The 26,869-nt window shown below is 49.0% G+C and overlaps 11 protein-coding genes across 11 annotated transcripts in view; 3 read left to right on the top strand and 8 right to left on the bottom strand.

Moving 5' to 3' along the window:
- The window catches only part of MGYG_03529 (N amino acid transport system protein), a gene marked incomplete at both ends in the record, with an annotated part of 1,819 nt that extends 165 nt beyond the window's left edge, over positions 1-1,654 (bottom strand). Inside the window, 7 exons of the mRNA XM_003173307.1 lie at positions 101-326; positions 390-604; positions 670-810; positions 872-1,203; positions 1,271-1,343; positions 1,402-1,415; positions 1,482-1,654. Coding sequence (XP_003173355.1) covers positions 101-326; positions 390-604; positions 670-810; positions 872-1,203; positions 1,271-1,343; positions 1,402-1,415; positions 1,482-1,654 — 1,174 coding nt within the window. The remainder of the gene's footprint in view (positions 1-100; positions 327-389; positions 605-669; positions 811-871; positions 1,204-1,270; positions 1,344-1,401; positions 1,416-1,481) is intronic.
- A 1,669-nt stretch (positions 1,655-3,323) lies between these two features.
- MGYG_03530 (tubulin gamma chain) lies at positions 3,324-5,331 on the bottom strand (the record flags this gene model as incomplete). The annotated part of the gene is made up of 7 exons (XM_003173308.1): positions 3,324-4,001; positions 4,075-4,161; positions 4,247-4,450; positions 4,530-4,712; positions 4,908-5,020; positions 5,215-5,255; positions 5,324-5,331. The coding sequence occupies 7 exons, from the start codon at positions 5,329-5,331 to the stop codon at positions 3,324-3,326; spliced, it is 1,314 nt and encodes a 437-aa protein (XP_003173356.1).
- Positions 5,332-5,608: 277 nt separating this feature from the next.
- MGYG_03531 (hypothetical protein) lies at positions 5,609-6,520 on the bottom strand (the record flags this gene model as incomplete). The annotated part of the gene is made up of 1 exon (XM_003173309.1): positions 5,609-6,520. The coding sequence occupies one exon, from the start codon at positions 6,518-6,520 to the stop codon at positions 5,609-5,611; it is 912 nt and encodes a 303-aa protein (XP_003173357.1).
- Positions 6,521-6,830: 310 nt separating this feature from the next.
- Positions 6,831-7,934, bottom strand: MGYG_03532 (aflatoxin B1 aldehyde reductase member 2; the record flags this gene model as incomplete). Its single annotated transcript, XM_003173310.1, has 2 exons — positions 6,831-7,339; positions 7,406-7,934. The coding sequence occupies 2 exons, from the start codon at positions 7,932-7,934 to the stop codon at positions 6,831-6,833; spliced, it is 1,038 nt and encodes a 345-aa protein (XP_003173358.1).
- Positions 7,935-9,309: 1,375 nt separating this feature from the next.
- On the top strand, positions 9,310-11,081 carry MGYG_03533 (hypothetical protein; the record flags this gene model as incomplete). The annotated part of the gene is made up of 3 exons (XM_003173311.1): positions 9,310-9,893; positions 10,016-10,764; positions 10,822-11,081. 3 exons carry the CDS (start codon positions 9,310-9,312, stop codon positions 11,079-11,081), a joined length of 1,593 nt encoding a protein of 530 aa, XP_003173359.1.
- A 514-nt stretch (positions 11,082-11,595) lies between these two features.
- MGYG_03534 (actin) lies at positions 11,596-13,157 on the bottom strand (the record flags this gene model as incomplete). The annotated part of the gene is made up of 7 exons (XM_003173312.1): positions 11,596-11,682; positions 11,744-11,821; positions 11,878-12,443; positions 12,507-12,732; positions 12,808-12,951; positions 13,030-13,076; positions 13,139-13,157. The coding sequence occupies 7 exons, from the start codon at positions 13,155-13,157 to the stop codon at positions 11,596-11,598; spliced, it is 1,167 nt and encodes a 388-aa protein (XP_003173360.1).
- Positions 13,158-13,702: 545 nt separating this feature from the next.
- On the bottom strand, positions 13,703-15,421 carry MGYG_03535 (hypothetical protein; the record flags this gene model as incomplete). The annotated part of the gene is made up of 1 exon (XM_003173313.1): positions 13,703-15,421. One exon carries the CDS (start codon positions 15,419-15,421, stop codon positions 13,703-13,705), a length of 1,719 nt encoding a protein of 572 aa, XP_003173361.1.
- Positions 15,422-16,834: 1,413 nt separating this feature from the next.
- MGYG_03536 (hypothetical protein) lies at positions 16,835-19,379 on the bottom strand (the record flags this gene model as incomplete). Its single annotated transcript, XM_003173314.1, has 5 exons — positions 16,835-17,344; positions 17,436-17,724; positions 17,790-18,222; positions 18,285-19,125; positions 19,176-19,379. 5 exons carry the CDS (start codon positions 19,377-19,379, stop codon positions 16,835-16,837), a joined length of 2,277 nt encoding a protein of 758 aa, XP_003173362.1.
- Positions 19,380-20,342: 963 nt separating this feature from the next.
- On the top strand, positions 20,343-21,226 carry MGYG_03537 (hypothetical protein; the record flags this gene model as incomplete). Its single annotated transcript, XM_003173315.1, has 3 exons — positions 20,343-20,422; positions 20,489-20,657; positions 20,723-21,226. 3 exons carry the CDS (start codon positions 20,343-20,345, stop codon positions 21,224-21,226), a joined length of 753 nt encoding a protein of 250 aa, XP_003173363.1.
- A 368-nt stretch (positions 21,227-21,594) lies between these two features.
- Positions 21,595-21,880, bottom strand: MGYG_03538 (hypothetical protein; the record flags this gene model as incomplete). The annotated part of the gene is made up of 2 exons (XM_003173316.1): positions 21,595-21,664; positions 21,696-21,880. The coding sequence occupies 2 exons, from the start codon at positions 21,878-21,880 to the stop codon at positions 21,595-21,597; spliced, it is 255 nt and encodes an 84-aa protein (XP_003173364.1).
- Positions 21,881-22,860: 980 nt separating this feature from the next.
- Positions 22,861-26,391, top strand: MGYG_03539 (hypothetical protein; the record flags this gene model as incomplete). Its single annotated transcript, XM_003173317.1, has 1 exon — positions 22,861-26,391. The coding sequence occupies one exon, from the start codon at positions 22,861-22,863 to the stop codon at positions 26,389-26,391; it is 3,531 nt and encodes a 1,176-aa protein (XP_003173365.1).
- Between the last annotated feature and the right edge of the window lie 478 nt (positions 26,392-26,869).

Consider the following 26,869-nt stretch of genomic DNA (forward strand, 5'->3'; position numbering starts at 1 on the left):
AGCCAGAACAAGCCGCTGAGGCCATCTGTTGTACCATTTATTAGCATCTTATTGCGAACATTGTAGACCTGGATAAATTTTTGGTTCAGGAAGAACTTACAGGTGAACCAACTGGCGAAGAGAGCAGTAATCAAACTGAGAAGGTTGTTGAAGACAGGGATAGCTTCGGCAATGATCCAAGCAATAACCCATAGAACAACGGTGATCCCGACCCAGGTACCGAGGGAGGCGAAGGTTCGCTGTGACATCTTGTTGGTTCCACGGAAGATTCGAACGTAGAGGTACTTGCTAGCGACGTGACCGTTGATCACACCAGCAATGACAATCTACAAACATTCATGTCAGCAAACATTAGGAGCAGAGAGAAAGTTAACTATGCTGCGACGTACCGTTGGCATAGCGACTCCATATGCAACTTTTCGTAGGACTGGTCCAGTAGAGCCGAGAGCGGGTGAGGCAACATCCCTTCCACCGTAGATGTAGATAACAATAGCGCTAACGACATATAGAGTCGTGTTGCTTCCTTGAAGGAGGTAAAGGGCCTTGGGGTAGCCAGCAGGCTCCTTCAACTCGGAGATAAACCCGAAGAATGCCACATGACCAGCTACATGATTGATTAGTTTGGATCACAGTGAAGAATGTTACGTACTCTTTAAGGTAGGGACATACCGTATGCAAAGACGATGTTGCTCACAGCCAAAAAGCCGTGGTAAAGATCACTTTTGACAGTGATGTCAATTCCCTTTGCAGGATGCTGGATAGCGATTCCAATCATGGTGACAAACACAGCTGCCAGAATACTGATGAAAGCTGGAGGGTAGTTAGTAGACTGTTTATACCGAAAACAACATGTGAGAGAATAAGGACGTACATGAAATCGACAGCCAAGACACATTCTTGAGGGTTCGCGGAAGCGCAAGAACTAAAGAAAGAATCATTCCGGCAACTCCGAAGACGATACTGCATGTCCCGTGGTCGGTAAGGGTATTCATCATGACGATGAAAGTTAGGATATGGCTTCCCATAATGAAGACCAGGAAGAGCAGCTGGGCGGCTCCTAGGAGTTCTCGACCGATGGGGCCCCAGAGAATCTCTCCGGCGTCCGCCATGTTGTGGACATGGGGGTACTTCATCTTAAACTGGCCAATAACGTATCCGGTGTATGTGGCCAGGAAGCCGAGGCTTACTATAATAACTACGGCACTGTGTAGCGAAGAGTGATGTTAGTATGTTAAGTAACGGTTATGATAAAGAGGGTAGTGCTGCTTACGGGGCAATACCCAGCGCTGCAACTGCGGAGGGTAGGGAGAGAATTCCAAGAGATATCGTCTCGGCAATCATAACTGGAGAGCTGTTAGCTGTATATCCAAGGGTATCTGACAAATGAGTGGGAGTTTATACTCATTCCGCATTGCCTATACACATTGTTAGCGACCAATCTATGCTAGAGGTGATAGATAAATAACTAGAAGACCACTTACCACCACGTCATGACCTTGTACTTGACATCTGAAAACTCTTCATCTCCAAAAGGATCATTGTTGTAGGCTGGAAGCTCTTTTGAGATTTCATTCTGCTCTTCGTCTATGTTATTGTTGCGGAGGGATATGTCCTGGTTGATCTTGGACTCCTCCGCCTTCTGATCTGTCGACATGGCGACGGTGTGTATGCCCTGTCTGTCCCTCCTTTTTTTCCTGTGTGCGTTTTATGTGTGCGTAAGCTCCGTCAATGAATGAGTGGCTACCAGCTATGTGGCGTATAACAGGTGTAGAAGGAGGTTAGTTGGGGTATGTGAATAAAAGTGAAGGAAGTCGAGATGGAAGAAAATGACAAAAGGCAGTCGATATGGTCAGCCTTTTATTCAATTGAATCATCGTTGCCCAAGAGGCAACAGGTTAACCTTTAAGACAGGCTTTCCCGCGTTGAGCTTGGGAATTTTCAGTTTCCCCGGTCCTCCGTCGCCACGCACAACAAGAAAGTACGGAATGGATACAAAGAGCCATCCCACTCCTGGCTAGCTCGTTAGATGAGGTAGATGGCTGGATGGCTGGCTTCCTGCCAGAGAATGATTTTGGTGAGCATTGTCTGGGTCTGGTTCCTAGGCGAAACCCACTATTCAGAGTTGCGCTCCTCCTCCAGGGATTCATATTGGATCAAGTTCGTTTGCGGTGGATGGCTAGGTATTCCACCATCTCCCGTTCCCCGGACACTCCGGACGACAGTAGAAGACACGAAGAAGGCCTGATCAACCTGTCATTTGGCAGGGGACACATTGTGCACCCAATCGCCGGGCTGGGCAACTGGCTGACCATGCTCAGGGATCAATCGGGTTTGCCTCCAAATGTGGTGGAGCTGCTGTGAGCAAGACGACGATCTGCTCCGGACGCTGACGTCCTGATGCAACCAGGGCTGACCAACAACTGTACCATCACTCCACTATCTCCGTGGGGCGCTGCAACAGTATTGCATCCTTCTCGAATAATTTCTGTCAGAGACGTGTGGAGCGAAGCGGACCTTGACTTCCCCAGGGTGTTTGTCTCCGCATAACACAACGTAGCTATAGCCACACCATCGCGGTCCGTATCTGTAAAACACCGCAACTGCTCCCCTGTGCTGAAGCTGCTCTGGATACGGATGCCATGTATGGAAGTTCGACTGCAGCTTCTCCCCTGCGGTAGAAATAGAGATGCCGCGGCTCGGAAGCGCCTTGCCGAGCGGGAAAGCCGAGATAAGCTTTTTCTCTTGGCTGAAGAATTTTTCTTGCATAAGGCGGCGGTTAGGCGAGGTTGGCGAACGCCAGTTAATGAAGTAATATAAAGCTGTCTTGTTTTTGTGGTACGGAGTAACTAGTAAGCTGAGCTTGCTGTGAGGGGGAGGCCCTGGGTGATGGGTGATGAGATGGGCTCCGTGGAGATGGTGATGGGATGGGGGCTCAGGCATGGAAATCGCTGCCCAGCTGGATTGCCCGGTGGACACCTGCTCACGCCCCTGAGCCAACCACCACAGAGCAAGCCGGGTTGAGAGTGGAGGGCGCGCTGACTGATGATGTGGGCTCTAGATGCCGTGTGTTTTACCCCAAGGAACCCCCGACAGTCGCCGTCTTCCTCCCCCTTTGTGTGTATACATGTGTGGGTTGAGTTTGGTAGTCTAAGTATACTTATGTATACCAATACATACTTACATCCGACCATCCCGGGGCTTAGCAGGCGGGTTTGGAATGCCAAAGGACAAGCTTGAGTTGGAAAGAGATGCCATTTCTATTAGTTAAGATCGTCCAGAAGTGTTTGTTCACCTTTGTTTTGTTTTGTTCGGACCTGTCTGATTTATCCCTCGTCTCCGTGATCTCCCTCCGCCCCTCCCCCAAGATAATCCGGCTTCTCCGCAGCTTCGTATTCAGCGACGAGGTCCATGACGACCTCTCGCGCTTCATCGAACTCACCCAGCCCGTCTGCAAAGGGGGCTTCCTTCTTGTACTGTTCCAGAAAGGCGTTGCGTTTCCGCAGGCGATCGTATTGGCTGACAATACGCTTGAATAACGTAGCCACCGAGGTGTGATTGGCCAGCATCAAGCCGCTGACTCGGTGCGTGTTCTGGAGGTATGGTGATTTCTTTGGGATAGCTACCTGGATGCTGGCCGGGCCCCAGGGAATGAACGAGGCTAGATGTCTCTCCCGGATGCGCAGAACAGACTTGTGCACGTCTGTTTGGTCTGCCTCACCCTGGATAATGTTAAGGATGCTAATGTAGCAGCTTGATTTACCGGGTGTTATTGACATCATACGGTTCTTGGGCTGAAGGAGCCTGCGCATGACATCCAACACGGTTGTTTTCCGCACAGTCTTGGCCTGCTCAACCTGATCGCCAGTGAACGGCGTGTATGAGGTAATCAGGAAGTGCGCACGCGGAATTGGGATGAGAGATGCTATCACGCTAACAAGGTCGTTATGCATATATCCCGGATACCGAAGGGTAGTTGTTGAAGCGGACATTACGGTGGAAACCTATGCATGGGTTAGCTAGCCAGAAGATATTTATTTCTCCTGCGATGTTTCATGAGGCATCAGAAAGGCGCACCAGCTGGTTCGTCTGTTGGAAAGACGGTTCTTGCACGTGGAGTCTGTCTGCCGCAATTCTGGAGAGTGCTCCATTGTCAAGCACAACCTAAGTATGCATTCCGCTGTTAGCTGCCTGTCTAATGTTGTGTCTATATTTTCAGATGGCTGTTGATAGGCTGCTCTAAACTTACGACCGAGTCTGCATTTTGCGTAAGCCGTCTCATAGTCAACAGGCTGTTATACGGGTTGACGACAACATCTGCAGCCTGCGTGTCAGGGAAGACAGAGTATGTCTGAATTAATTTCTTTGGGAATCGATCGTTCATTCGCTCGAGAATAAAGCTTCCCAGGCCAGAACCTGTTCCTCCTGCAATAGAATGAAGGAGCATGAAGCCCTAGCGAAGTTAGCTATACCATCCAAATAAACATGTTGAGTTGATAATGTCTTTCTCTCTCTCTCTCTTTCCCACTAACCTCCAGCGAATCACTGCCGTCTGCTTCACGGTCAATCATGTCAAATATCTCCTCTTGCACGGTGTCACCTGTGGCATAACCAGCTGCCCAGTTGTTTCCCGCACCACTACCATCTTTGCCTATAAAGAAGTTCTCCGGGTTGTAGATGTTGCTATACGGGCCGTTTTGAATCGTGCTGAGGACCTACATATCGGTAAGCCAGGTCCCTTCAATACCGTCTCCATTGGGAAAAGCTCCGAACTGCAGCCGGGACATACTCTCGGCTCAAGATCAATTAATATGGCGCGGGGAATGTAGCGGGTGTCGTCACTCTAAAGACCGTCCTTAGCGATGCTACAGGTAGATAAGACGGTGCTCCCCATCTAACAGAGTAAATACCTGGTAGAAAAACACGTCTTTGCGATCTCCTCCCTCTGTAGCAAACTCCTCTAGGTTTCCGTCCTGGTTGATGCCATGCTCCAGGCAGAGCTGCTGCCAAAACTGCGTCCCAACTACAAGTAACCCATGTTAGCAGCCGCATAACCCTCAATCTCGCAATTCCCCAGCATCAACAGAACAGTGTAGAGGTGTGTCAAGCCAGTAGACAACATCGTATCCATCTATCAAGCTTGTATGCCGTCGTCGGGGGGGACCTGGGGGAATCTGGCGGGGGGATCATAGGAGGGACTTCGAAGACTGAACGTACTGTTATTGCCACACTGGCCAGCCTGGATGGTAATTATTTCTCTGCAAAGACCGGAAATGTCAGTATATCATTCATATTAAGACCGCAACCCGTCGCTTGAAGAGCCTACCTGGGCATTGCTGTTGATTACATCGCTCTGCGGTTGTGGTTTTTCGCTGGAGAAACGCGACGCGCTGGAAGTTTGTCGACCTCCTTAACTAGCCAAACCCAGCGGCGGCAGCAGCAACACCGACCCCAAACAACCACTACGCTGTGCAACGGAGGATTTGATGAAGACGGCTGGCTGTTATTCACTCGAGACAGAGGCAATTATTGCTAGAGACTACTACTGACCCCTATGAGACTAGGATGCTGAATGCGCGGCCACCGTTAACTAGTTAGTTAAATTGATACTCTAGCTACTAGCTCTACACAGCCCAAGCAAGACAGCGACGCCAGCAGCAGTCCCATCGACTACGACAACCCCCTGGCTCTCATCGAAGCCCTCGAGAACAGCTTCTTCCATCCCGGCCATAGCTGCGCACCCCATAGAAATCACCCGCAGTGACGGGCCTGCGCTGTCCTTCAGGCGTTCAGTCGCACCCTTGATACGGGACCTGACCTGCTCCGCCGGAGCGCTGTGCAATTCGCCAGCCGTGAGCCCTGTTGTCTCGACACCCGCGAATATCAAGTCAGGATCCCTTCCGCTGGACAGCAGCATCTCTCTCGCTGCGTTGTCGAACTCTTCCTTCCACTCGTCTGCCGTGGTGACGATTCCAAATTGGCCCGGAGAACACTGCCTATCGATGTCCGCGCCGTTCAAATTGGCAAAATACGCGCTCATCTCTATGCTTGCATCCATGATGCTAGTCACATACTGCCGTTGTCTTTGGAACTGCGTCGTCTGGCCGGTAGCTTCACGTTCAAGCTTTTCGTTGCGCTCGTCAATTGCTTTCCTTAGCATACCGACCAGTGGATGCGGAGAGTAACAAGCAACCAGAAAACCGTCATACTCTCCTACCAGCGGCTGGAGATGCGGGAAGCAGTGCTCGGCGGACAGTACTGATTGCTTGCCGTTGTTTATACTCGGTATGCCCTTGAGGATATCTCCATCCTTCGTGACGGTTGGCTCCTTGGGAGCTGTGAAATAGTCAAATTGAACCGCCGAGAGCTCGCCGGAGAGTCCGTTTCCCCCACTATAGATCTCTACAGCCGATTTACCCCTGAAGTTTACCCCGTTGACTATTGGTTTGAGGGCATCGGTCATATGAGTTGACGTGTTTGGGTTGATTATAAGGAATCGGTATGGCTTCCTTTGTGGCTCCATATTCGACCCTCAATAGACGCAGAGAATTTTATCCAGACAAGAGAAATAGGCTGATGGATACTCGGCGGCCGAGACCCTGAATATGTATTTGCTCCGTTGGATCTGGCCTATCTACCTATCTATCTCTGACCGAGAACTCCATAGATAACGACCAAATCCACAGCCGAGCTGGCCTGCCGAGTGGTTTCGGCCCACTTGGAATCCGATTGAGGATGCAACGCACGCGAGCAACATTAAACAAGCTATCCAGAGAGTTCAGCTGCATTTGATTTGTGAACGAATTAAGAACTAACCAGCTACAACTATTTAGTTACTGCTTTGGCTTGAATAGAGCTGCCTGTGTGTCATAGGTATACTTCAGGTCCAGATGCCAGTAATTCGCTGTGGTAGCCTTTGCTACCATCCAGGCTTCATCGAGCGCAGCGACAACTTCATCCGGGAGCGGTCCTTTTTCCAGATCGTCCAGGTTCTTCTCGAGCTGCTCATAGCTACTCACGCCAATGATGATTCCGTCTTGGCCGTCTTTAATGTCCAGAGCTGAATGGTGCAAAAGCCAGCGGAATGCAATCTCGACCAGACTTAGCTTGTGCTTTTCAGCCACTGGCTCAATAATCTTCAGGGCATCGAATGTGGCATCCTTGAAATATCGGCCCCGGTATAGTTCTCCGCCCGAATGGGTGTTGCTATAGCGGCCCTCTGCTGGGATGTCTGACGTCTTATACTTGCCCGACAGGATCCCACCGGCCAGCGGGTTATAGACTACGATCTCCATTCCATATCGCTTGCAGCAGGGTATTAGTTCAGCTTCAATGGACCGGGCTGTGTTGCGGAAAGCACATTAGTTATTTTCTTGATACGACCGATCTTTCAAGGTGAGCCACTTACTGATAGCATTATACATTCCCTGGTAGACTGTCGGCCGCACCCACCCTCGCTCGCTGCACATCGTGACTATCTCCGCGACCTCAAAGGATGTGTAATTGCTCAATCCCAGCTGGACGAATTTCCCTTCCTTGTGCAGTTCATTGACTGCCTCTAGGGTTTCTGCAAAGGGCACAGATCGATCTGCGGCGTGAAGATAGAAGATGTCAACGCAGTCAGTCTGTAACTCCCTTAAAGACTCTTCGACTTTGGCCCGGACTTGCTCCCCCTTGTGTGCACCAGGAGTCCTAGGGTACCATTTCGTCGCCAGCTTGAGGCCACGATCTTTCCAGCCAGCCTGCGCAGTGAAGGCCTCCTGTTTCCCGTCGATATAGACTCGCGCAGTGTCGACTTCGAAGTACCCTCTCTTCGCGAAACAGTCGAGGCATCTCCTGAATTCATCGATGCTTGTTATCCGGGCCATGGCCTTTTCATCAGGGCCAAAGGTCATGAGCCCCAGGATCACCCGGGGAGATTTCGGGACTACCAACATGGCTGTGGTCGAGTCGGTTATTTAGGAAGTTGTTCAAGTCGATGGTTGCTTTCAACCGGGGCAACTTTCGAGAAAGGGCGGGGTGCTTTACTTATACCCCCTGCCGCGGTTATATACTCTCCTCGAGTCCTCGTTTCTTCGAGGTTCGTCCTTGTTTGTATGAATTACTAATTGTTATTTAGTTCTTTATCTCGAAGGAAGGTTTCTTGCTTAAGAATCCTTGAGACTTGGGAGTAGCGAAAGTCCCGCCATCAAATTGCGATACGAGGCCAAATAATAACAGCAGAACACCAAACGAGGTACCTTTTGAGCATCCAGTTGACTCTCTTGTGGACGGTCGAACGGACATCAAGCAGCTACCTAATGAGCTTATGGCGAACAAGCAACGAGCGGTGACGTCATTCTATAACAGGCACTTTATATATTCCGTACAAAGCCCGGAAGATGGGAAGACTTGGAAGAGGAGAGACTATCTGGCCTCCTTGTTGTCACGCCGGAGTAGTAGTACGAGTCTCACGTATTCGTACTCTCTATGCCACGTCCACCAGTCGTATCGTGTCTCCTGGTGGCGGGTGTAACATGTACACGATGGCCTCTGGACAAGTGCTCAGCTACCCTTATTGGACACCATGGGCTGCCCCTGTGCGAGTATGCTCTCCGCAGCCGCAGTCACATTGACGTGTTTATATTCGCTGCCATCTTCGCTAGCTATAAATAACGGGAGGATGATTGACAGGCCCCTGGCCCTGACGGCTGCCGCTGGCCTGGTGATAAGGATAAAGTAGATAGTTAGGCCACCACGAGGCCAACCAGGCACATCCAGCTGCAGCATGACAAGCCAACGGCGTCAACAGCCCAACTTAGAGGAAGAATCTAGCCAGATATTCTCGTTTAAATATCATAGAACTATTGAACAAAATGCGCTTCGCTTGCTCTTTAATTGCGCTTGGAGGAGACGCGTAGACTTACTAAGCGAAAAGGGGGCGAAACTCCTTCAAATTTCGTATCTGCGTCATCTCCAGGCGTCATATAAAGGACGCTGGAGAAGTCAAGAAAAGCCGGAAGGAGAAGAAGGAAAAGAAAAGAAGAAGACGCTCATGTGTCTCTGCAGCTGCATACTGCTATATCCGCATCACGCGTGCTACGTTCCGTCTGCCTCCCATACGCAATAGACACGCCGCAATTTGGCCCGTTGGCTGCTCTGCGCAACCATCCGATGTCACTGGTGCTTCACGCCCGGAAGTGAGCCGCATGGCCAGCAGCCTATCAAGCAAAAAGAAGAGACGGACAAGGGCAGAGCTGAGAGCCCAAGGGGCAGATCTAAAAAACGAGAGGCAACAGGAGATCCGTTCCCTTTTCGAAGGAGTCCGCATGGATGTCACCACAAACCTTTAGCCAGCCAGCTCATCATTCAAACACTCCACGGGACGAGGACCAGTTCAACAGTTCTGCCTCTGAACGGCGCAGCTCGCTCTCTCGACGCCGAGCAGCGGCAGCAGCAGCAGGATCGAGCAATATCTCCTCAAGCACCGACATTCGACTGCGGGAGTTGAAACCGGCGAACAAGTCTACCACACTCTTCTCCGCAGACGACGACTATAACAAATCAGCTTATACTTCAGCAGAGGAGGATTCGGATGGAGACATGGCAATCGGGCGCCCCAGCATGCAGCGTCCGGGCGAGAGCCGGTCCAAGGTGCCGCTCTTGAAGGGCGAGAACCGTGGACGGTCCGCGAGCGTTGAGCCAGCTAGTGTGGAAGAAGGACGGCCATCTATGTCTCGAGCACGGCCGAGTTTTAGAAGCAGAAGCCCGGATTTTGGAGCAAAGAATGCGACAAGGAAGAAATATATCATTGCTGCCTTTGCATTGCTCATCAGTCTGATCAGCTTTACGGTGCAGACCCAAACTGCCGTTTATATCCAGCAGGAGTTGGGATGGAAAAAGCCATATTGCATGCTGTGAGTTGCGACCTTCTTTCCCGTTTCTCTCTCCTCATCCCGATGGTTACACTTTTTACGTCTTCGTTAGTATTCGCTATATAGCTTCAAGGATGCTAATGATTCGCCTGGTGATTGTCTAGTTATCTTACACATGGCTCATGGATTTTCCTATGGCCAATCCAGCTTCTTATTCTTCGAATCCAAAAGAGACATCTCACATGGTCCGCTTTCTGGCGAAGGCATGTCTATATCCTACAGACAACTGCACAGATGGTCGAGACTCAGGAGCTGCATCTCACCACCCGCCAGTCGAATAAGTCTCCGATTCCTTATATGATCAGAACCACGGTCTTCGTTGCCTTGGCTCTCACCATAGCTGGAGGCTCCTGGTACGTTGCTGTTGATCTGACCACCAGCAGTGACCTAACTGCAATCTACAATTGTTCTGCCTTCTTTGCCTACGCATTCTCTATCCCGCTACTCAACGACAAACTACGGTTCGACAAAGTTTTCTCTGTCGGCGTAGCCATCGTTGGAGTCATCATTATTGCTTATGGCCCCGGTGGTCCTCCGGAAGGTGCCCCGGCGGGAGAAGCAGAGACCCTCAAAGCATCTAACAGGGCGTTGGGTAATATCATTATTGGCGTTGGCAGTGTTCTTTACGGGCTATACGAGGTTTTATTTAAACGGTTTGCTTGCCCACCGGAAGGGACAAGCTCGGGTCGCGGTGTCATTTTTGCGAATACTTTCGGGAGCATGATCGGTTTATTCACACTTCTCGTTCTTTGGATTCCTTTGCCCATCTTCCATTTTCTTGGTATAGAAACCTTCCAGGTACCACGGGGTGAAACTGCGTGGCTTCTTACCATTTCTACCCTTTCAAATGCCGGTGCGTATAACCCTTTCCTTCATAACCAGTCAACAAGCATACTAACTGACTACCCAGCCTTCTCGGGATCATTCTTGGTTCTTATATCTCTTACCTCACCAGTCCTCTCGTCAGTGGCGGCACTCCTCACCATATTCCTGGTTGCTCTCGTCGATTGGAAATTCAACCACAAAGCGCTCGGTTTCTCTTCCATTGTTGGTGGTGTCTTGATCACCGTCGCCTTCCTACTTCTAAGCTGGAGCACATATCGTGAACTAGACGAAGAACGAAAGAAGCGCCTAGAAGACGAAGGCCCAGACTCCGAATCCGATGAATGAATTATCAGTTCATAACATGCTTCTCCTTGGACCCGTGGAACCGCCGCATACAGTTATAGGACTAACTCATATTCCCCCTTTTTACCTGGGCTCTTCTTTTTTCTCAACATATTATTATAGATCTCATTTAGTCTCTGGACCATTTTTTCATTTCTCCCCTGTAAAAAAACATTTTGAAACATGCCTATACGGTTATTTGTATGACTCCCGAAGCAGCGATCCATGGGTGGCATTCTAATATCCTTTCAGCCTTGTATTTCTACCCTGCTATGTTGTCCCTTTTAGATCATTATCACCCGAGCTGCAATGGTTAACATGTTCCCTCTTCCGTAGCCAAACAAAAACTAAAAACAATGCAGTACACGTTTTAATGCAGCCAACTTCGTTACATTACCAGGTGTATTAAGTAGGCATGGAACTACTACTAACCAGATAAGAAAGGTAAGGCTATATCTTAATTTTGGTCATAAGGATGTACTCCGAAGAGCTAGGTCTAGTCTTTGTATATACTGATTTATCTAGGGCCCAACTTCTCCAGAGCATGGGTGCCCTGTTCCTCCCATTCTTGTTTTGAAATCCACATGTTGTCCTTGTCAGCGAGCTATAGGGTTGGTTAGTTCCAGTTCCGTCTAAGAAATACAATTGGCGGCGTCTACACTTACCAGATTTGCAAGGACAGCACCTCCAAGGAAGACCATGTGTCTTCTTCGTGGGGGATCTTCAATTCGCGGTTTGAATTTCTATTTAGGTGTTAGTATCCAAGGATCAATGAAGTAACGGAAAAATGAAGTCTTACGTCTAGCCGCTCAGGGTCGCCGTGTAGATTTCTAGTCAACCATAGCTGCTTCAACTCCTTTTCTAATCGGGACGGTAGACCAGGGTACATGCTGCTGCCACCACTGAGAACAATAGCTTTGTATAAGCTGCTTCTGACGTCCACATCGGCGGCCTGTATGGTGTTAAATAATAGCTCGGCAATACCAGGCTGGTCAACATCGACAAGGTGTGGCTGGAAAAGACACTCAGGAGCTTCAAAACGCTCACTTCCAACCCTTATCACTCGGCCATCCGGAAGTGTGTATGATTCTACAAGCACAGTCGTATCTTCAGAAAGGCGCTTGTCAAGTTCCAAGTCATAAGAGACATAGCAAAGTTTTTCTTTGATTTGGCGCACGGTTTCAAAGTCTGCTGTACGGTTGAGGGCATAGCCTCGACGGAGGAGAAGCGCAATAAGGTTACGGGTGACATCTCGACCGGCAACGTCAAGGCGGCGGGTTAGGTGGTTTAGAACCGTCGATTCGTAAACTGGAATAACGTGAGTAACGCCATCACCAGAGTCCACCACAACACCACTGCTCAGCCCTAGTAATATGGTGTGTCAGCATCTGACCACTGCAAGAACGGAGAGTATATACGCAAGCACACCTTGAGCATAGAGTGCCAGCACAGCCTGGATGGCAACGTATACACCACCAAAGTTATATCCTTCAAACATGGTCTCACACATCTTCTCTCGGTTTCGAAGAGGGTTCATTGGGGGTTCAGTCAGGAGGATCTTTCGGCCAGTGGGATCAACCTTCATCTTGTCATAAAAAGTGTAGTTCCATAGATGTTGCATATCTTCCCAGTTCTTCACAATTCCGTTTTCCATCTACTCGAATCGGACGTTAGAAGTAGATCAGGCAGCAGCGGTATTCACTTCCAAGGGGGACATTTGTGTTCGTACAGGATAGGAGATCTGAAGCATAGACCTGGCGGCGGCAGCCTCATCTCCGCACATAATATCCTTGACTACTATGTCACCGGCCTGTTCTTCCGTTCGCAAGATTGGACGTCCGACTATCGATGGGAACTGGTGCTCTGGGAAGTTCTGTTGATGCGGGGAGATATACAATTAGCAGCTGCTCTTCTTCCAGATCAATGAACGGCGTCTCGCGGGAGTCTCTACCTGCGCGGCATATCCGACTTTCAGGAAACCCGTTCCGCCATCGAGGACTATAATGCATCGCAATTAGCAGACGAGACTATATGACAATCTATGAGGAGGGGGTATGTACCGATTGGAGGCTCCGCCATCTTCTAGAGGATTGAGGTGAGCGTAGGTGCTTCTTTGGGAGGATAATTATCTCGTACAGAGAGCTTGTAAACAGTGAATATCAACGCTGGACCGCCTACGCCGGGTTGTTTGTTCACGCAGTCTGATCGTGTGGATGCCCGCGATGTTTGGACTTGAAGATGTTGCGTAGTTCGTTGCGTTGCCGCCCGATTGGGTTTAGCGCGGTTTTCCTCTGTATATATAATGTCACGGATATAGATAGACATAGGCATACTGTTTTGAGTGTTATATTAACATTGTGAGACGTGCGAGGTGTGAATTTAACTTTGTTAACGCTGATAGCAGGCTAAAGGTATGCTTAATAGATATCTACCAACTCCAAGACGACGCCGTTTCTTCGGTTATATCAACGTCTGGCTATCGCTGCTGTATATACTCCAACATGACATAAACTCCACGGTTGAATCAAATGGTGAACCCCAACTCCCCCGCTGAAAGCATATGAATGATAATATATAAGGAAAAGCCTAAGTAGGCTACCGGAAGGAATGTAAGAGTACAAAGATCAAGCGCCGTTATTTCGGCTCTTGTTCTGAGAATTGGACTCAGGAATGATCTTGGTTGTGTCAACTAGATGGGGGTATGTACTTGCAAAGAGGGTCCCCAAAGACCAATTGTTCAGGTCACGCAAGTGCCGTTCGAAGACGGGGTTTATTATTAGCTCATCGGAGTCATTTGTGGCTAGAAGGGTATCGGTTGGTTCATAGGGCCAGTTGAGACTGAGTCCCGTTGTGTACGGGATAAACCAGTTGGAGAAGTCATAGTCCGAATATGAAGCAACCATTCTGTCCCGCATACGTGGCCATGGCAGGTAGTCGATCCAGGCCGCATGGGGTGTTACGATCTGTGACGTCCGTGGTGTTATCCACTCGGGAAGACGGTCATAGTTCTCACGGGTTGGGTATATCTGCCACCTCATAAGTAGAAACATGACGTATAAAACTGCTACCTGCTCCGGGAGGTTCGAAATATTTGGAAACTTGCTGAGAATATCGGTGAAAACCTTTGAAAGCGGGTGTGAATAAATTCCTTTGGCCGGGTTCAGTAAGGAAGAGACACTGGGGTAAGGAGGGCCAACAAGCTGTTTATTCGGGACACCTTCGGCTGCTTCTCGTTGCCGGGTACGAAGGAAATCAAGAAGAATGCCATCCAAGGGACAAGTAGGCTCGACATTTCGGATGGGTATGGAGTGCGGACACATGCCTGAATCGCCGTATGAGGGAGCGTTCAAGCGACTGTTATAGGACAAGGGTCCATTGGTGGAAGAAGCGGTAGCAGTAAGGCGGAAGTCGTTGATTTTGGGGACGTTCTGAGTCGAATCCAGGAGGAAGTTCAGCCCCAATCGCTCGCCGTTCCCCGAAAGCTCCAAGTTATGCGTAAGATTGCGCTTTTGGTAGTCAAAGAGTTGGTTTTGTGGTGGCCATACATGGTCGGGATTTCGAGTGGGAGGGTTCTGGTGCCAGCTTTGTCGGTGACTATGTACCTGGCTGGAGGCTGACGGAGACGGACTCACGCTTGTTGCAGGAGAGCTCGCATAGGTACCAGCGCCGTTTGTAGATTCAGCGCTCGCGGGGTTCCGTAGGCGTCTGTCAGATGGTTCTCCCTGCAGTGGTCCCTGATGCTGAGAACCTGGGTAGTCTGGCTGCGGCGGTGGAGTTGGAGGAATATCTGTATGGGGAGTGGAACTGGGCCCGTGGGCTCTCGGGGGTGGAATCTCGCTGTGAGGGCTCAAGGGTGGTATTGTCGATGCCAGTGAGCCCGACTGATGGTTGAGAATCGGCTGGAGAGTTGCCATGACAGAGGCAAGTCTTCGCTTGATTTCATTATTCTCTGCTTGTAGCATGTGTTTCTGCCGCAGGGCTTCCTGCAAATCCTGATATGGTTGTAGCGAAGTCAGTTCACGCACTCTCTGCTCCAGTAACTCGATCTGTGTCCGCGTCCGCTTTCGAATAGCCCGCTGTGCCTCTCTGTCGTTCGCCCGTTTCTTCGCCAGCTGTTCCGCCGTGAGGTTAGCGACTCCTCGTGAGGATGTGCTCGCTCGTTTCTTGCCAGGCATTGCAGGCTCCGCTGATGCTGTCGTTGGTGCTGCAGTCGCCGTAGCACCAGCACCCGACCCAGCACCGGGGCCAGGTGCAGATCCGGGGGAAGCTACGCATTCCTGCTTCACTGAGGGCGAGTCGCAACCCGATACCATCTCCGAGGCCGGTGACACTTGTCCGGCCATGGTGATTCTTTGATCCTTCGTCGTGACGTAGGGCTGTTACTTGCGTTCGTCCGCTTTCTTCCCCCACGACCAACGAGCATGCATGCAACTATGGATGCGTAATGTGCGACTGGGGCTCTCCCAGGAACCGGACAGAGGATGTCGTTATTTAATTGCAACTTCAGCAAACTCGTTTTTTTGCTGATGGCAAGATAGTTCGGTTCCTCCCAAGACGGAGACGAGAGAGACGAGGTCGCCTGAAGCTAAAATCCAGCCCCCTGAACGGCCTTGGTTGCTTGCCAGTTCGATATCCACGATTCTGGGTTCCTTTTTCTTTTTTCCACCCAAGCCAACACAGGACTCTGGGAATTCGAAGATAGATCCGGGAAGTCGGGCAGCGGTCTTCACCTGGCCTTCTAGGGACAGGAGAGGCGCTTTAACTATCGCCAGCCCCAGAGATGGAACGGTCAGTCCTCATGATTGGTCTTATTAGAGCGCCACCGTCGACTTGGGGGGCCTCCTCTTCGTCCTCAGCTAGGGGCGAGGGAGCGAATTTTTAGCTGCATCTTGCAGACTTCGACGGCAGATAACGACTCAAGCCGAACTTACTTCGACTAATATAGGCAGCAGAGACGTCGAATACAGGTTGTTACATACGTTAATATGCTAGCAGGCACCGATAGTTTTGGCAGATATGCCGTCTTGTTGACGTTACCGGCTGATCTCTATCAAAATATTCTCAGATCAGAGTCGTGCCTGCGGGATAAACATGACATAGGGACTACCGCGATAATTAGTTGTCGGCATGCAAGGAAAGCCGGTTCGAGCCAAAATTCGATTGACTGGGATCAACATGGTGATGGCTGAGTTTTAACCCAGAGTCGTGTCTCGTCTAAAGCCTGAAGGCTTGAAAAGTCGAAGATAAACTCCGTGTAAAAAAGGAATGCGAATCTTACTACCCCCAAAGCAATAATAGCACAAGCCATTCGGATAGGGACACCGCAGAGATGACGAATGAGGTCCCAAGAGCCCGGCCGTTGATCCCTCTCTCTGGCTCAAGTGCTTAGCTGCTGCAGGCAGTCGGTCGACCCGGTCCTGCAGTGTTCGTACGCCGTGCATATATTGGCCGGCAAGACACCTCCTCGAGGCGTCTTGGATGGCCACCCTTACCCCGATTTGTCGTAGACACACGGCCATCAGGCTTCGTTACCCTATCTCACAGGCCGGTCCAGAGCCCAGACTGTACTCCGTACAACTCAAAAGTTCCCACTGCCGTCAGCCTCAAGTAGGAAAAAAAATATAGCCACGAAACCGGGGCCCTCCTCTAGTGGAAGGAGGGGCATGCTCCAGGCCTGGTTATGACGCTAGAAAAGTGATACCAGATGCGTTGGCAGGGGGTGACTTTGCGATACAGAACTTGTAATGCCAGTGCGATCATAGCAGAAACTCTGGGATGGACGTGTCCATCCCAAGCCCATCAAGCCAGGTGAGAAAGCTTTCGCCGGTTCCAATTGAAATACCATTGGTCAAATCGTTGCCAAACGGCTCGGGGTGCAACACTGGAACCCCCAAGTCGTAGGGCTTAGTGTTTTTCGCGGTATCGGCGTCTCCTATGCTGGTAGTACCAGTGGTAGTTGAAAGCATCACAGAGGGGCCGGTTAGTTCAGTGACTCCTTGCTCAGCTCCTATTCGCCGCTGGCCAGTACCAGGCTGGTAATTGAGCGTATCATCCAGAAGCTTATTGATAGCTTTACTGACCTCCACGCAAGTGTTATGTGTCGCATTAACTGGCAGGTCAGTACATTCAAACCATGAAACTATCGTGCTAAGGTTGCGAACGACCTCTGACCGAGGTGCACTGGACGATAAGGGGGTTTCAGTGACCGTGCATCGATGCAGTTCGATTGCGAGGACACCCGCAGTCGGTAGAGCATAGAGTAAAAACTATTCGCAAGGGTCCTATATATTAATATCACTTCTTTTTTTTTTTACATCGTATACAGCCGTGGGTAACCTGGATATTATATGAACTTACCACCCAAGCAAAGTCTTTCCAAACCTTGTTACCCTTCTTCTCCCCCTGTTTGGTGAAGTCTATCACAGCAGAAACGGCCTGCATCGAGCTGTCAAGAAGATCCCTTATTGAGCCCTGGTTTTCCCGACAGCGTATGCGTTCAATCTGAAACATGGTATGTATGCATTCAAGGTAAATAACAAGGCTCACAATGCACGTAACCGAGTCGAGCTTTTCCCAGCAGTCGGTTCTATAATGGAACCAGCCCGGAACTCCGTCCAGCATCCGTTTGCACTCTTGGTACGTCTCCCTAAATAGCTACATGTTAAATTTATCATGGTTCCGGGAGTAAACATGACTAGGCAGCGCACTTACTGCAGGTCATGGGAGAAATTGGCCCCTTTTCGTCCAAGAGACAGTCTCAATACTTTCTCCCGAAAAATTGAGGAGAAGTAACGCATCCTAATAGCGGTTACCGGCCGTATCTTACCATTTGAGGTTGCTTCAGCGCTCCAACCGTCGTGGGTAAGTTTCTGTAGAACCCTGTCAAGCTCGTCGCCTTGAAGGAAAAGCTCATCATCATCAATGTCGAGAGGAAGGGATGCATCACAATAGTGGTAAGGGAGACGTGGGGGCCGTCCCAAAAATGTGGATATGTTTTTGTCTGTTCGGTATGTAGCTGCAACCAACCTCTTTCGCACTTCTGAAAGGAAAAATGGTACGTCCGAATCCGGGTTTTTGTATCGATGAAGGCCCATACCGTATATATCAGTTACCAAGTTGCCCAAAACCGCGTATACATGGTGGCCTAATTGCTCAGTAATCGTTTCTCGATAAAGTAAGGGGGGGTCTATAGGGGAATGTATTTACTTGTTTCTCCTAGGACATCCGATGATAGCACTGCGTAGGTGTAGTGTAACCAAAGCATTACGTCGTTGCAGTTGTCATATCGTTTGCATAGTTGTGAACAACTATTACATGCAGCAGCCATCTCCTTTGCAAATTTTTCCCTGTCCGGAACCTCGTCTATCGGAGGGTAAGGCGTTTGTGCAAGAACATGATCTGAAATAGCGCTAAGCCCAGCCAGGCAATAGATTACTCCAACAAACTCCCATCTTAGATTCTCTCCGGCAAACAGAGCGCTAAAGTCTTCAAGCGATGAAGTGCCGGTAATTTGAAGTGGGCGAGCCGTGTTCTGAGTTATCTTCGCGTACAGCTCCCGCTGCCGTGACTCTTGTAGCCATCCACCAGCATCAAAGTAAGCCCTAGTAACCCGTAGAGGGGCAATAATCAACTTCATCGGAATAATAGTGAGGTTGCATTTTTCATAGAAAGAAATAATCAGCTTCTCGTACAGGTCAAAGGCGGAGAGAAGTCGGGCCAAGTTGAGTTCTGTATACGCAGCATCATAGCCCCATTGCCCCAGGTCTACTTGTGGTGATAGGACAGAGCAGCTGGAGAATCCCGATGGGGTTTCCTGGAAGACAGAGATGAAGCTGGTTGATCCAAGATAGGCATTTTGGATGGTGGTACCACCATCTGCCTTCTCTTCTGAGGAGGCTGGGTATTTAAGAAGAGCATCCTCGGTATCAGAACCACGCCGCCTCAGGGTACATGCTCTAATAAGACCGTAGGTTTGTGGCTTGGTGACTCTATTCCTGGTTTTTGGACCAGTCCTAACCCTAGTCAAAGGCGCCTCGTGGTAGTAGCACTAGACAGCCGGTTAATATTCCATACCAGATATAAAAAGGGGCATATTACCTTATCGGCTATCCCTTTCTTCTCGCACCGCTGACAGATGGGCATTACATGGTCACATCTAACCTTTGAGATACGGCATGGTTCACACGAAGTAGGCTTGCCGTTCTTCCGGAACATGCTGATGCGTGAGGCCTGGTGCGCCGCGTCTGTCGGGGCAGCTGGGGAGGTCTCCATCCCCATCATTTCCTCTGTACGGTCCTCCATCTAAGCGCGACCAGTCAGTTAACTACCTACCTTGGAAGAAGATGCAGGGTTCGTTCGTCCCGCTCACGCTTTATGTTCGTCCCAGGCGGTCACCGAAAAAAGAAACCTCGGGCCATATCACGTGTTTAACTTTAGTTTTGTGAGGCGCGCCCTGGCTTGGCGCTTCGACCCTATCTAATCTAATCAATCTAGGCATCTTTCTCTGATCCATACCGTGACAACAATAACATTTGAAAACCTTGGAACGCCCTGGCCATGATAGATAAGTTCATGCCTCAAGGTACACGGCGTTTTTGATATATAATACATATCAGTTCTCTATTATGTGTATTTGCAACATATCAACCGCATGACGTTGGTGGAGCATTTGTCGCGCGATATGCATAGCGCGGAGACTTTTCGGAGCCATATGCAAGCCCTTGCAGCTCAGTCTGTGGTGTCAAAAGCACCTTGTGCGCATCCGCCCCCCGGTGCTCAATACATTCGATCAAACAGAGCAGAGGTAAATTCAAGCGCTCATGATAATTATTTGAGTGCCTGTAACTCGGAGATCTTATAATGGCACGGAATAGCCTATGCAAGAAGTTGGTATGTCTTGAGCCTCCAGGCGGCAAATAATCAAAATAACCAGTCAACAGGTAGTTAGGTAACCAACAAGGTTGGAGCCGCATTTTATAGGCGCAGACGCCCCATAATCCCAAATTCCAGGCCATGCAGACGTAACTAAAACAACCAAGAGAATTAATAATGATCCTCGGAGACAATTCGAAAATGTCTCCGGGGTTAGTGATGGACGATAAAGAGGATGAGTCTGGGGTATAAAAGGGCCATGAAGCACCGCTGTGTCCTAAACAATTCTCCAAGATAGCAGACATCCCCTTGACAGCATACCTTCAGCACAGAGCATACAATCACCAATATTAATCCTCTGCCAACATCGCTTAACACCCGATAGAGCCAACCATGTCCGGAGACCATCAACATCACCATCACCATCACGGCCACGGCCACAACCATACCCAGGTCAATGGAGAGTATTGGAGGTACGAGCCCATTTCTCCTTTGTTTCAAGTGCTGTCCACTCCAGACACTAAGAACGTTATACATAGTTCTGCCGCCTCTACTGCGTTTAACTCCGAATGGGTCCTCTCTTGTCAAAAGCAAATCCGTGAGCATCTACAGGAGAACCTATCTTGGTTCGGTGCCCATCCCCCAAGTGATGGTCAACTGGAGGGCAAAATGATGGACTATGCTTGTGGTGAAGGATACATCTCTCGGGTAAGCCATGACTGCTTTTCAACTAATTACAGTATACGGTAACCCAACTAACCAATGCGCGTCAGTTCTTCACTTCTTACTTCTCCAAATGTATCGGCGTCGACGCTGCTACGGGCATGGTCGACAAGTTCAACCAAACAGCTCGCCAGGAGAAATTGCCGGAATCCCAGATATACGCTGTCCAGGGTAATCTGACTGAATCTGAAGGCACTTCCTCTATTGCCGGGGAGGAGTTCTTTAATTTTGATCTTATCATTATTGTCCATGCGCTGCATCATGTCGACGATCCGCAGAAGCTGATTAACAGGTTCATCGAGCGTCTTCGACCAGGTGGCATTGTGGTAGTTGCCGATTGGGAGAAGACAGGAAAGCAGTTTAATTTAGCTAACATCGATCATCCTGCTGCGCATACGGTGTCGCACAGCGGGTTCACCGGGGAGGAGATGCATGGATTTTTCAAGAATGCAGGGTGCAAGGAGAGCGACTATACGGTGCTGAAGGAGAAGATGACTGTTCCCGAGGCCTGGGGTGGGAAGCAGACTCTCTTCTTTGCAAAGGGGAGGAAGTGATTTCCCTGGCCATGTCTTCGACTAGTCCTCGGTATCTTGTAGATACACAGCTGCGATAAATATAGAATGAAATCGATAGTCAGATTGTTTAATTGGAAGAAAGTGGAGAATAAAGCACACCAACATGAACATGTAGTTGGGATGTAGGCCTGATCCCGAGATCTACATAAATAACATCGCAGCAACTACCTAAGTTAAGCAGGCAAGGGACCACCAACTGGAAGATCTCTTTGCCATAACTAGCTAACTAAATAGTTAATAAAGTGCCTAGGTATAAGATACATTAAATAGACAACCGAATATTAGCCATCGCCGCCAGAGTGTTGGAATGGCCGCAGCCCAGGAGCTGATGTCTTTTCTCCAAGATTTTAATCCCGAGGGTTTCTGCCCGCTTCCAGTAACTCTGGGCAAAATATGTTGATACAATATGTGGCATAGCTAGGAGGGTATCAGGATGACCTTGACCTACTGGAACGTTTTCTCCCTTTGCCCAAGGACCTTAGGTCCAAATTCTCCAGCCTTCTTCAGTAATTCCTGGCTTCTGTACGTTGAAGCTAGATTTAACATACTATTCTGTGTTATAGGATGTTCATCTCCCAGCATCCTTTGATAGGCGCTTAGAATTTGTATCTGAAGTTCTTCAGCCTTCGTCATTACAGTAGGTCACCACCAGATTCGCCATGGTAGTCAGTGTACTGGCATGACTAGTCTTGACTGAGAACCTTCCGACTGATATTATGACCTTTATTTGAAGTTGCTTTGCTGCACCCCGTCGTCCCAGTTTTGAGGACGCCTACCAATGCGAGGCTGGACGATACGGACTTTCTGCTAAGCGACAAGATTCGCATGCGCGCAAATCTCGAAATATGGGAAGCTGATTGGACACAATAAACTTGAGCTTTGGTCACGTGGAGTGTTGGTTTTTAACGCAGCTTCCCCGGTCTCGTTGTTGCTATCACAGTTTCTACTCGGAATATCAAGTATCAAGTATATCAAGTCTGTGACGGTCCGACGTACTTTCTGATGCCTGCGGATCAACTGTCTGCAACAATGAATACCGTTGATATATCATTTATGTCCAAGCGCAAAATCAGGCTGCCTCTCACGACGGCGGCTATACACAGGATCTTAATGACTTTGGTGTTTGGGCGTTTCGGCCTTCTTCTATTATTAGAGTGCGGCATTGACAGAAGCACATCCGGAATGTGTGCAACCTATCATGACCACTGTCAAAGCTTGATTCGCTCGCATTGACCAGAATCCTTCCCCCTAACTTCCCCTCACAAGTACTCTGTGCGTACGGGGATTTTACCGCCGGTGGCGTCAGGCTCTGATTTACTTTCTACTGTATGTACTCCTAAATATAGGGCACTACATAACTATCAATTATAGCTGGAACCATGCCAGCTATATCTTTGACTGTTCCAAACTTTCATTCTCTTTAGAACATTGCTCTACTGCTGAAGAACTTGGGCAGCTTCTCGTTCAGAGCCCCACAGCCCGAAGCATCAGCTAGATATCAGGTCTGTCAATGTTTTACCTCTCGAGTAGTATTCTTACACTCGCGTCTTCAAATTGCAACTCTCAATCATCATCGAGCTGTGTCAGCCCCAATTCCATTGAATACCATTAAGATGAGCGAGAAACAGAAGGTCCTATTACCTCAACAGCCAGGCAAGCCGGATCTGGAGCAGAAACGCCGATTTTCAAAAGACTTTGAAGCCGCTACAAAAGTCTACGGACTCTGCCCTACTCGCGTGTGGTCTGTTTTCGCCAACCTTCTACCGATCGATCAACCTTTCATAAGGGATAAACGCCACCAGAAATGTAGCGACGACTTCTGTGAGCTCTCTACGCGCAATTTTACCAACGTCAAACAACGTCATGAATGCTCAGGATATAATTGGCAACTAGACAATAAATGCCAACCGTTGAAAGGCTTTTTTGATGAGCAAATTCTGATGAAAAGTGCGCTCGCCGGAAATTCTACGGTGTGGAACCTCGAAGGGACTAACACAGTCCCGCTTTCTCAACCGTTCATGGCTATTTCCCATGTTTGGTCCGATGGAACTGGAACGGGTAATTGGCCAGCTGGACAAGTTAACGAATGCCTCTATTCATTCTTCCGAAGGCTTGCGTATAGGTTTCACTGCGAAGGGATTTGGTGGGATACATTATGTACCCCGCTAGATAAAGCCGCCAGAACGGTTGCAATCCGAACAATGGACTGCTACTACCAGAATGCACGAGTAACTCTAGTCCATGATGTTTTCCTTCGAGAGTGGACATGGGATGGCGCTGAGAGTGCATGCATTGCGATTTTGCTATCACCTTGGTTCAGCCGTGGCTGGACTGCTCTGGAGTTAGCAAAATCGCTAAGAGTGAAGGTTATTTTTAAAGGGACGGAGGGACCTGTTATCAAAGACCTTGATTATGACATTCTGGCCAACATTAACAAAACCACTCATCCTTCTCATTGGACCGCGTGCCAGATGATAAGAGATCTTCGAAAGGGTATTTCAGACCTTAACGGGCTTGTGAACACTCTACGGCATCGCCACACTTCATGGCCTAAGGATATGGCGGTCATTTCCGGCCTTCTTTTGGGTGTTGATGTTGAGCCTGATTATGAGGAGGGGGATATATTACAGCAAGAAATCTTCCGCCGGGTGATGGTTAGAATTGGCCGGATTTACCCCGGCCATCTCTTTCACAACACTGCTACAATGGCTGGCGGGGAGAGCTGGTGCCCGAGAACCCTCCTTGAAATGCCAATTGCAGAACATGGTGAGGAGCTTGAAGTCGACCAGAACATGGATGTGATAGGCCTTTGGGAGTGCATCCATATTCCAAACCCAAAAATGCTTAAGGAACATGTTGCCTGGGAACACTTACGGGGCTATACGCAAAACAAACTGGAACAACACCTTCGAGAAACAGATGATTGCATAATCTTGGTAGAGCAATCAGCTATCGATCGCCCTGTCATCTCAAGGAAAGGACTAAGGCGGGCTCTCTTAGTCAAGCAAGTCCGGAGCGTGACAGACAAAGTGGTATATACATATATCGGCGTCCTCAACTTTAACCCACCTTTGTCCGAAGATAACCTCCGCTCTGCGAGAGCCACCTCCGAATACAAGCGTGTAATTATTCAAGGCCATTCACAAAAACAATCTGCTAAAAATGGGGCACGTGTTATAGGTATGGTCGGTAGTGGTGGAAGTTGGGAAGATATACATCAGCTGGCCTGGATAGGGTATTACCGAACGCTTTTCAAAAATGAGGATATCAATAGACAGGATAGTCAAGGGAGGCAGCCACTACATTTGATAGCTGAACGAGGCAACTACAAAACGGTGGAATTATTGATCTCGCGACCGGATGTCGTCCCTTGTCCTGACTCTGCTGGGAGAACGGTGCTACATTATGCTGCCTTTGGCGGTTCATTAACTACCATCGACATACTCTTGCGGGCAGGGTTTGAACTACAAGCTCAAGATTATTACGGAAACACACCTCTACATCTGGCGGCTGAGCAAGGACACGAGGACGTTGTTCAAAAACTCCTTATGGTGATAACGGAGATGAAGGCTAGCATAAAATGGGAAAACAGGAAAGGTCTCACGCCCTTGCACCTCGCAGCTTATGTTGGGCATGAAGGAGTGGTTAAATCCCTGATCACGGCAGGTGCTGATATCGAGGCTACAACGTCGACGTTTGGGTGGACGCCTCTTCATTTTGCGGCCTTAAAAGGGAATGCCGAAATCGTTGAGTTGCTTCTACTCGTCTATGGGTGTAGCGGAAAAATACGAGATGATAAGATTTGCTGGACTCCGTTTCATTGCGCTGCAGTATCCAATGTCAAAGAAGTCATGCGTCTATTCTATGATCACGGTGTTGAGTTAGACACAGAAGACACCTATGGATGGACGCCACTGCAGTTAGCAAAAGCACTAGGACACGATATTTCCTATCCACCACTTGACGATAGTGTCATCAGGGATTTTTGCAGAAACAAATTCTCTTTGATACACCATATGGCAGTTTATGGACCGGATGCTACCCGCAGAATATTATTCAATCAAGTAGATATCTGCGGGGATGGGCTCATCGAGGCTATGGATGTTGATAGCTTTCCCGTGAAGAGGAATGCTAGCCGTCAGTCGGTTCTACGCTTTGCTGTTATCAAAAACCAGCAAACAATAGTGCAACAATTACTCGAGGAAGCAACGGACATCAACCTGTCTGATAATGAAATGGAAAAAACCCCACTGCATTTTGCAGTGGAGGAGAATGCTGTGGCCATGGCTAAGTTCCTTATTCAGAAGGGGGCAGACGTGACTAGAACCGATAAACACGGTAGAACGCTTCTGCATTATGTAGCAAAAACAGGGAACGTGGAGATGTTTGATCTGCTAAAAGGAACCGGAAAACTGAGCATCAAGCAGAAAGATTCGGCTGGTCAGACGCCTTTATTTATAGCGACATGCGAGGTCCGCTCACAAATGGTTCGGTCTCTTCTTGAGGCTGGAGCAGATCCTAACACTAAAGATTCTCGCGATCGGACACCCTTATACCGCTTGATCGAGATGAGGAGCTGGTTATTATATTCAGACCTTCTTGAACATGGCGCGCATCCTAACATATGCCATACGTTTGCAAGTGAAGAACCGAAGTCGAATATTTCTCCTTCCCGCAATTGGAGAGCCAAGTTACCGAAAACGGGGAGGACTGATCTGGAGCCGAGATATAATATTGACTATTTGAAACCCCTACTACACACAATCCAAGAGGAACGGGCCAGTATCTGTCAAGATCTTCTTGAAAGGGGCGCGGACCCTAACACGACTACCAGAGACATGACACCATTGATGTTGGCTATCGAAGAAGAAGATAAAATCATTGTAGAAGCTCTACTGAACAAAGGTGCTGGTCCCAACACTCTTGTTAAAGGTTGGGCTCCTATTTCTCAAGCGACCTCGCGCGGGCAGAGAGAGATCTCCGAGCTCCTGCGTGCAAAAGGTGTGAAGACGCGCGATCGCTTTGCTGGATGGCTTGCAAGTCCCCAGCCTAGATCTCGTTACTTATCCCGGCGGGACTTACGCGACAAAGACTTACTATCCGTACTTATTCCTTCAGGGTGGCGAGATGGTAATAATATCTAGCCAATTCTGGCGCCAACATGGGAATTGCGGGTAGGTTATAATTCCCCTTTGAGGTGACGTTTCTGCAGGTGTCTATATCACAGACAACTCTGCCAATGCATGGACAATATCTGCACCTTTGGCTACCTAGGTAAAGCATAGACCGCTTGAATTTGAGAGAGATGCCTCCGATAAGCAAACAGACAGCCAATCTTTCTAAGTAACTATAGGAAAATAAAAAGGAAAAAAATTTGGTCATCATTAAGTCTAAAGATAGTCAGCGGCCGTTGAGCTGGCCAGGCCCTGTCTGACTGCAAGTTGGAAAGCTGCTCCCGGCCTGGTGAGATGGCGGGTCAAAAAATCAAGAATAGATAAAACAGGCTGAAACTTTAGGGATTCATTAACACGCGTAACAAGAGTAAGAAGAAGACTCGCTGTAAATGTGAAAGATGCTGGGGAGATAGTCTTTAGAAAGTAGATGGAAGGGTGACGATAAGTA

The sequence above is a fragment of the Nannizzia gypsea genome, genomic scaffold (genome assembly GCF_000150975.2).
Source record: "Nannizzia gypsea CBS 118893 supercont1.3 genomic scaffold, whole genome shotgun sequence".
In the NCBI taxonomy this organism is placed as follows: Eukaryota; Fungi; Ascomycota; class Eurotiomycetes; order Onygenales; family Arthrodermataceae; genus Nannizzia; species Nannizzia gypsea.